The sequence below is a fragment of the Penaeus vannamei genome, chromosome 14 (assembly GCF_042767895.1).
Source record: "Penaeus vannamei isolate JL-2024 chromosome 14, ASM4276789v1, whole genome shotgun sequence".
In the NCBI taxonomy this organism is placed as follows: domain Eukaryota; kingdom Metazoa; phylum Arthropoda; class Malacostraca; order Decapoda; family Penaeidae; genus Penaeus; species Penaeus vannamei.
Genome location: NC_091562.1, coordinates 14,863,453 through 14,873,452, shown reverse-complemented (window position 1 = coordinate 14,873,452; position 10,000 = coordinate 14,863,453). Strand labels below are relative to the sequence as shown.

At 31.8% G+C, this 10,000-nt stretch overlaps 1 protein-coding gene and 1 long non-coding RNA gene across 16 annotated transcripts in view; one reads left to right on the top strand and one right to left on the bottom strand.

Annotated features, from left to right (window-relative positions):
* Positions 1-8,663, top strand: part of LOC138864017 (uncharacterized) — a 21,125-nt gene extending 12,462 nt beyond the window's left edge. Inside the window, exon 2 of the long non-coding RNA XR_011399048.1 lies at positions 1,932-8,663. This is a non-coding gene — a long non-coding RNA (uncharacterized lncRNA). The remainder of the gene's footprint in view (positions 1-1,931) is intronic.
* Positions 7,065-10,000, bottom strand: part of LOC113820267 (EGFR adapter protein) — a 726,452-nt gene continuing 723,516 nt past the window's right edge. For all 15 annotated transcript variants that reach the window (XM_070129756.1, XM_070129752.1, XM_070129753.1 and 12 more), the window contains one exon: positions 7,065-10,000. This exon is cut by the window's right edge and continues 141 nt beyond it. In XM_070129756.1, the coding sequence (XP_069985857.1) occupies positions 9,935-10,000 (66 nt within the window). In that variant the 3' untranslated portion in view covers positions 7,065-9,934.

The window sequence follows — 10,000 nt, the reverse complement described above, 5'->3', positions numbered from 1 at the left end:
TATTATTATTATTATCCTATTGCCATGATGGAGGTATGAGCTCTCTGAGTGCTTCTAGTTTTTTCTTTATTATTGTCATTGGCATTTCTTACTACAGTACTAACTTTCTAAAATTCTTTGTAGTTCTTATTCTGAATCCCATATCAAATATATTTGAGGGTCTGATCAGAGCTCTTCCTCAAACAGTGAGTTGAAGGCTTTCAGACTATGCTATGAGCACTAGTCTAATGCTTGATAATATATATAAAGTCTGTAACCAGAATGTGCATATGAAACAGAAATTCTAAAAGATTCTTACATTGCTATCAGAGTCTATTAACCATACATTAAAAGACTAAAATATCCTTTTATACTTGCCATTAAAACATATGTAATTTTGATATATCAATAGAATCAGAAATGGATTTTAGTATGCTATTTTAGCATAGGTAATAAGTGCTTATGAAATTGTTGGTTATGTTACAGATCATATGTGACTATATGTTGCTTTGTAAAATCATCTTTTGATAAGTTGTATGGCTGTATTATTTTTTTTAGTATAGTATATTTATTCATAGACACCTTAAAATGGACATTACTGATAGCATCAAATGGGTTTTGCAGTTGTGCAAAGTTTTAGCTAATAGCATTGAATATATCGGCAAATATTACCAGCCTGAAAATGAGCTGGATAGATGAAAGAATTGTGAAAATGAATACTAAAGGGACATCAGTATTTAATTTGTTGATTTAATCAATATTACAACAAATTTTTGTTAGTTTTATTAATATTACAATTATTTTTTGTGTTTTATCAATAATACCCTTTCCTTTAATTATTTACATTTTGTTTTACTGTAGCCTACAGGAGATCTTGTGAGTTATACCAGACGTTAGTAGAAATCAAAGAATACAGGATTTTGAGAAGAAGAAAAATTGAGCTATTTACATGCATTTGTAGACATGAAGTAAATTTTAAGATCAAACACCTACTAGTACTAATCATGGCAGAAGAAAGTGTGCTGACACTCAAAAAGAAAGCAAATGAATGTTGGTTTCTTATATTTGTTTTTTATTGCCAGTCTAAGACATGCTGGTGATTATCATGATGTCAGTTAATAGCATGATTCCCAGTCTTAAGATGTTTTAGCATTCCATGACTTACTTATGAAAAAGATAATGAAAAATTCTTTGTTTCACTCTTTCCTTGCCATTTTCTGTAACTCAACTGTGTCAAAAGCTTTTAAAATCCGTATCATACCTATGATGGTAAAAGATTTCTTTACAAATATTGTTTTCAAATAGATGTGTTGTGCCAGCTCTCAATGTGCCCAGATTATTAGTACCTATGTTGTGAAGATTGAAGATTATGAAAAATTACTTCAATGTTTTGTAAGTTTCATCCAACAAAATTTTCTGGAATAATGCTTGTGGCACATTCCTTTGCATAAAAAATGGAATATTTTTTTTCCTTGTCTTGTGTCTTGTATGACCAAAAGAAATATCCTAAAAATACAAATACTAACAAGTATTTTTGATAGATGAAGCAAGAACCAAGAAGTATCACAAAAGTTAAATTAAATTTTGAACAAGATGCCCTTTGTTCAAATAATGAGACTTAAATATATGAGTAAAGGATGAACTGAATGAGCAGCATCTGTAGGTAACTGCATGGCAGCAATTTTAAAGCATTCTGTTCATTTGCATGATAAGCACACATGGGAATGTGTAAACTGACCAAGAGACACCCATACATCATCTTAGCCATTGCTGAATAGGGAGAGAATATGCATGAATGCTGATATTTAAAGTTTCTGAGTTATCTGTATATGCTATTTACTACATGCTTATTTAGATCAGTATTATTCTTTCTACAAAGTATGGTTTTAGGATTAGTTTACAGTTCCAAAAATAGCAAAAGTTATTAATTCCAGGATTTTGTACTTTTTCAGTGTTCCTCGCTCCCAGTATATCATGAAAATGGAACACTCTCAACAGCTTACCTTCATTCATCAACTCTGAGGCAATTATTGGATATCATCATGTTTGTTATGTATCTGTCTTGAATAAGGAGAACTTGTGGGATTTTGATATATACCTTATCAATCTCCAGGCACTTATGTTCTGCAATTAAAATCTTAATTAGCAGATCTGTTGCATTTTATAGAGAGCATTTTATGCCATCATCTATTTTGGTTTATTTGCTATTGCCCTTATGAGAAATTACATGTGTTAATATATGTCTATGTTGATAGATGTTAAAACATTTTGAAGATACATATTTAGAAATTCAGTATATGATGTGAGTGGTGGCTCAAGTTTGTGTGTAAGTTGAATTTGATTTGGGGTCTACATTTGCCTTAGCATTGTTAATACTTATGTCTTTTATCCATGTTTCATCATTTACACTTGAGTTCCAGTTCCTTGTCCGTATCATAGCCATAGGGTAGTATGTATTTTATCATGAATATAGCTTTCTAAAAAAGAATACTTTGGGCTGCTTGGTGACTATGGAGACCTCAAGTAGCAGCTTTGTTTGCTTCATAGGTGTAAGGAAAGGAGGGGGGCAGTGGGGACAACCACCCCCATTCTAGAATGGAGGGGGGCAGGACCCAACTTCTGCCTTCCCACTCCTCAACTTCTGAGGACAGTCCCTGTAAATAAACAAACAATGCAATTCCTTAGTTACCCAGTTACACTGTCAACTGAGAGGGTAACTACAACAGGCTGATGTTCAAAATGGAATAACCATTATGTCAAGTATTATCTAAATGTAAATATCTGACATGTTAGTGCTGAAATTAATAAATTTACCTCATTAAACCGCTAAAATCCAGGAACTTCTGGAGGCTTCCCTCCTCGGTCCCACAATGGGCCACTGCCCCTGGGCCCATGGCTATTTCCTGGGGGAAGCAACTTTGCCCCTGCACTTCAAAATACTTTCCTATGACTATGTGCATATGTATTAAATGGGTACTATATTCTGATACATTTCATAGGGAAGGGTACTTTTATTTGATAATATTAGATATACTGTGCTATATGAAGCATATTAACTTTCCATTGTTGTTCCAACTATATAGGATTCTAGCCTTACATTAAGGCTATAACCTTAGGATTATAGCCTTACATTCTAAAATAACTTAAGAGTTTCCTGCATCATGTATCATAAAGCAAATATTACAAATTTATTTATTTCAACTGTATATTTTAGTACTTTTGTAGTCAAGTGCAAATTTTATAACTTAATTTAGTCTAGTTCAGTACATCTTACTCAGAGGTACAAATGACTATGTAACTTTATAACAGTATTCAATTAAGAACTAGTTGATGTTTTAGAATATAACTGATATGCTGCTTAGTTGAATTTGTGTACAGAGGAGGTAGTTAGCAGTTTAAAAAGTTACATTTCTCATATGTACAAGGGAATCTAATCGGATATGCTACTACTTTGGGCTTGAAGTTAGAAATACTAAGATGGTTATATACTATATTATGGTCCTCACAATAATAAAGTAATTTTTCTAATGTGTTAACTCATTGCCATCATCTTTCTCTTTGTCACTACATTATATACATTACAGTATGTAAGTTAACAGAATGCTTACATAACTGGACTGACATAATTGTTCTCCAATATGGAGAAAGATAATCATACAGGAAGCTTTGTTAGAACTCTAAATTCAATAGTCCATTACAGTTACTCCAAATATTTACTCATATGCTGATCAACATCAAGTATCAATCTTCAGTATGATAAATGTAGAAAAAAGTATGAATGAAAATGAATATCTTCACAGTGCAATGATTTTCATTTGAATTTTGATTAAATTTTCATCAGAAATACATCTGTTTTCTGATGAAGATGCAGATGAAAACAGTTATATACATACCTTGCAATGAAGTTATTAATACTCATTCACACCTTTTTTATATTAAGTATCAGCATATTATCTTACTTCAAATAAATGTCGAGCTTCCAACCAGGGTAAATATTCTTCCTGATAGGTATTTAGAAATCCATGATTTTTTTTGTTCTTGTGGTTTGGTTCATCTTGTTTTACTTCTCTGATAGGATGAAAAAACATATTATGCATAGGCCTTCCAAATAAATACAGTTAGTCTAAACCAGGGGTTTCCTACTTAGGCCCACAGGTTACTTTCTCGGGGGGCCTTGGAGTAATATGAATATTTTGATGTTGAATTAAATTGAACTTTAACTTACCTACAGGACCTATGTATGATTATCTCTTACATGTCAATAAATAGGAATCTTTTCATTAAGTGGTTTTGTCCTATAGCTATTGACACCATTACACTACTCTTGATTAGTAATACCTAAATCTGAAAAGATGACAATCACTGAACGGGGCCTTGGAGATTTTTATATAATGGTCAGGGGCTGCAGAAAGGAAAGGTTGGGAACCACTGGTCTAAACAAACTCGTAACTTTTCTGCCACCCTAGTGCTTATTAAATGAATAGGTAACTTAATAATTTGTGTAAATAGGTTAGTTTTTGTTTTGGGATGACATATTTGTAAAGTGTGCATATATATTTTTAATAAGTATAGGTAACAGATAGAGTAGCCTTCCTTGATCTGAGTTGATTAGAAATTACACACATTGCGCAGTATTTCTGATAACTAACTGCTGCAATATTTACGAGGACAGAAAAGGGCTGTTTCTTTCTGTTGTTTCACCTAACTACAGGGTCTCTTAATGAGCGGCACTTTGTATTGTATATTAACTACCTTAGCCTTTAATGCAGGTGTAGTATCATGCTTTTAATGATTTATTATTGCATGCATTCCATTGTTTCATTTGATTTTTTTCTTGTTTAATGAGAACAATGCTCGTCTATCAGTTTGCAGAGAATAATGAATTACTGCATGGTGAACCATTCTACCATTTTTCTTTTTCCAGTACCCAAATTTATAAATTTGCTCTTGCTAATGTTATAGTCTAATATCCAGCTATCACTTAGAATCCTTTGCAAAAGTTAGATTTCCTTTTCCCCAAATATTGCTGTAGCATCAAAAAGGAAATATAAGTCCTCAAAATTTTGGTGGATTGTCTATTTACCTTGGCCATTAAATATGCTGTTATAAAAGAATGAATAGAATAGGAAGAGATTTTTAATCTGCTAACCATTTATAACAAGCCATTATTTTAAGCTTGCTTTAATGTTACAGTTTCTTAATAATTTGCGATCAATCATACAAGATACTAAGTTCATACAGGTCATATCTATGGTTTGATTTGAATAGATAAATAGTAGTTTCATAGATTATGTAGAAGATTATCACCAGTGGCATTATGAATACTTGAAATGTGGTCAATATCCTTTTTTTAAAGGTAAATTAGAGCATGTCAGCTGAAATATTTAATGAGAAAGAAATATGCTTTGTTCTGAAAATATTTAGTGTTATAATTAGATGGGTATACCAATTACTACATTTATGTGTAAATTGCAAGGTAAAGACATTTACTTCAAATTATGATTTTTTGCAGATCCTCAATATATTAAAGCATTTCTCATTCTTAATCCTTTATAGATTTATTACAAAAAATGTTTCTTAACCTTGTCAATTCACTAATGAAATGAATATTTGTTGCTGATCTCAGTGGCCATTTATTGTACTGGTACCTTTTTTTATTATTTGAGACCTTTAAACCTCTCCCTTGCAGAGGCGGGGCTTCCATGGTGGCACGGGGGGCACCTGTCCCCACTGTAATCTGACTGGCCACCCCATGTGCCCCCCCAATGATTATTGACTCGTCATAATGGGCCCCTGTATATATAAGCTGGCAGCCCCCCCAAATTTATTGTTGTTACCCGCTGAGCCCCCCACCAGAAAATCCTCTGGACCTGTTCCTTTGTATTATATTTTATATGAAGTTAAGTGTAGATAGAGATATGTAAACTAGACTTCAAATTTATTTGGTAGTAAAAGAATGATGAGGGAGTAAGAAGGATGAAAGGGTAATGTTTAATATCAGTTTTCTAATTAAGAGACTGATTTCAGCAGGCTGTTCTCATGCATTTCCTCTATATTCATCATGCTCTGTTGGATCTGTGTTTGTTATTGAACTAGTCCAATAAAAATGTTTGAAGGGTATTTTCACTTTCAAAGATGCTGAATCTTAACCTTCTGAATTGAATCAACATTATTTCAGATAAGCAATATCAGCAATTTAAAAAAATGATGAAGATTTGTTGCTTGCAAGGCTGTGGTCAAATTTGTATTGTAGCACATTATCTGTGGTTGATCAGTTTATAAATTAAACTTTTGTAAGTCATGTAATCTATATTACATCATGCGTTAACAAAATTTAAACCTAGGAAAATAATTACTGTGACAAAAGTTGACTGCCTATCTTAATTCTTGCAAAAGGATGCAAAAAATCCGAAGATCTAGAATTTTCAGTATTCAAAATGAATTTTATATAAATTGTCTTCTGCCACACACATTCCATTTTGTACTATTTGTCTCTGGGCTTTACAAGAAAAAGGCATTGTGTTAAATACACAGTTGTAGAGTATCTAGTTTGTGAAATTCCATTAAGACATTAAAAAAATGTATGACAATATTTTAACAAGGATATTTTTGATAATGCTACAATTAAGATTTAATGTATTTAAATATGAAGGGCCTAATAAGGATAACACCAAAGATACTATACTGAAATCATGCATTATTATATGAGACATCTGTAACTAGAGTTTATAACTAGATTGTGTAAACATGCAGCAGCTGTATAATTGCCCATCATTATTTTTATGAGTGTTTAAGTAATAAAATTCTGTAATTACAGCACAGTATAGGAAAACATCAATTTATTTCCTGCAAGCATATTCTTAATATATTCGAAAGACCTAATTGCAAGACTATGCCAGTCTATAATCATCTGAGGTGATTTAAACTTGATTGTTGTAGATTTTGTTTTGACTGTCATAATGGCATATATATTTTTTAAATCTTGATTATACATTTGGCAAATATTTTATTATTTTTTTCATTCAAGGTGAATTTAAGTGGTAATTATTTATAACACAGGGTTAAAGGAAGAAGAAAAAATGATTAAATATTCACTTTTATTAACATACTTTTGATGGTAGAATATTACTGCATGTAAGTAGGATCTATATAGTATATATTACACATATACATGTTGCACACATTAGTGAAGCAAAGAATCAAAATAAAGATTATGCAAGTAGAAGAAATGTGATATTTAAATGGAATAAATCACTATCTCTTGGCATAATAGTAATTGCATAGGAATCACAGGCAGATGTTATCTTCTGGGATTAGCTTGAGTGATGAATGAAAGAGGATTTACTATATCCCAAAGATTGTGATTAAAAGCATGATAAGATGAATGTTTAGATATCTGCAGACAACGATCACTGCACGTAGACTGAAAAGTGATTGGCAGATTTAATTTTCTTTAGTATGAGAAGTATTTGCTATCCTTTTCTAAGTTTTGCAGATATACCCATGAGATAGTGAATCCACTTAAAAACAAAAAACAAAACCAGAAAGATAAACCAACATAATTTAATAATCAGTTTAATTAAGAACACATACTTGGTCTCTGAGACAATGTGAGCTAAAATAAAACCAGTAAATATAATGTATTTTCAAAGACTTTTGAATTTTTAAATAATCTGTAATGGGACAAGTATTGCAACATTTTATGACACTAAACTGAAATACAAATGCATACAAAACTGTATTATACTCTTCAACTATATATGCTTGGTCTCATAGTATTCAGTGACTTGATAAATAGACCACATGTATTCTTAACAAACCTTCAGTAGGGCTGAGATAAACAAACATGGAGTATGTTACACGTTCAAAAATGAAGTGACTCAAACTATTGGAGACAGTTTCTCGAAAGTGACTCTTTTTCCCAAGATGAAACAATTTCTTGGTTATCTTGTCTTCATTAGTTTGTTATAGTTCTCAAGCAGTTCCAGTGGTTTTCATTGTTTTCTTAACATTAGTTTATTGTGGTATGTCAGCTACTGTGTTTTCCTATTTTGGTTATGCCTGACTTACAACTCTAAATCCGGACCGAGTTTTATGACTACAGCATGTCCTGTAGAGATTATACTCAGTCTCAGTATAAAAGAAACGACTTAAGGTGTATCAGCTGATACAAGTGTATAAAATATACATAGATATCACATTAAATGACTTCCATAGCATAAAAGAAATAGCAGTCCATATTCTAAAACATGAGTTTAAGAGGCTATTATCTCCTTGAAATATAACCATTGGCTCATTTCTCCCCGACAAGTGGAGTAAAAGGTGTCCAATAGCAGGTTCATGTGCTACACACACATACTAATTTCTGTATTTTGCTGATATCACAATAAAGCTTTAACGGGGGGATTACTCTACACTCTTTGGAAGAAGGTGCTATGAATAAGCAAATAACCATTCAACATGTACAGTCTACATTCTGTTTGGCTCAATACCTTAAAACTGTAGCCATAGTAGAATGTCAGACTTCTACACATAAATTGGGTATAAACCTACATGGATAAGGCTCTAAAACAGTTACATAATTTATTTCTATCCTTTCAGTATTATTCACTCCCTTTTGTAATTACATTATTGGAACAAAAAGGCTGGGAAAGTATGTATCTAGTATTTATACCTTTGTGTATATAAATTATGAAAATGTATTGGTGTGTACAGTTGCCCACGTTAATTTTAGAGAATAGATACCTTTTGTGTTAGACTTACAATGAGACAGAAAGGAAAAAATTCCATAATTCTGCAATACGTTTCTTGTTTTCAGATATCACATGTTACAAGCTTGAGAGAGATAATATGATGAGATCCTTACCACAGACTCTCTGCATAGGTGCAGAATTGTGAAGGAATGCTCAAAATAACTGTCAATAGCAATGAATTCCTTTGAACAAAGCCAGACAACCAACAAGTTATGATTTATAAATATTGTACAGTAATTACAAGTATAATAAAAGAGGTATGTCTGAATATCATTTACTGAATGACAGCTTCTATTAGGAAAAGTGATTGTTTTGAATTTCAAAGTAGTTGATAAATCAGCTATCTGAATCCTTGGCACTTCGAGATAAATAGTTTTTATGTTGAGCCTCAAATCAATGATGTATTGCAAGCTCTGAAAATTCTTATCTTTTCCTCCATTTCATTGCAAAGATCTTGAAATTTTGGTAATAATCTATACTACATGAAAATATACATGGTATTCCAGAACTTGGGTTTATTCTGTAGTACTGTTTAAGTTCAACATACAAAAGTGGCACTGAAACATCACACAGAGTGTTCATCACTTTGTGACAAAAATACATAAGGACACTGTTCTTGACCTTGAAAAGTTTTTCAAATATGTGAACTCAGGACTGGTCATTTCCAACATGCATTCAAATGCTGCGACTCAATTAGAAAAGCTGTGCTTTGTGGGAAACACTTTTCTCCTTGGTTTGTGGAAAAAATTTCATATATATTTCTGAATATACTGTATACAACATACTACCTAAGCACCACTTAACTAATTGCATCACATACATTTGATTTTATCATTCTTATTATTATATTCCACATTAAATAGGTTTAATTAATCTCTAGTAGAGTTCTCAGTCTCACTCCTCTGCAGTTGGTAACTGCAAAGCTGAAACTCTGAAATTTAGCCTGTTTCATCCATTTTTCACTATCATATTTCAATACACACAATGAAAATTTCATTCTCACAATTTAGGTGTACTGTTTATTCTGTAGTCGATTACAAAAATATTTTCCCATTTTTGCTATTTTGCTATAATATAATAATTCCCACTCAAACACTATACAATGCAATTCCTTAGCATTTTTTCTGTACAGGATATATATAAATTTATATATACTCTCTTATAAGTTCAAATATTTCTTAAGCTCTTCTCACTGATGACTTTTAGACATTCAAATCTGCCATCATTTTTCTAAAGTCAGATAATGTGTTGTAATCAGGGTCATCATC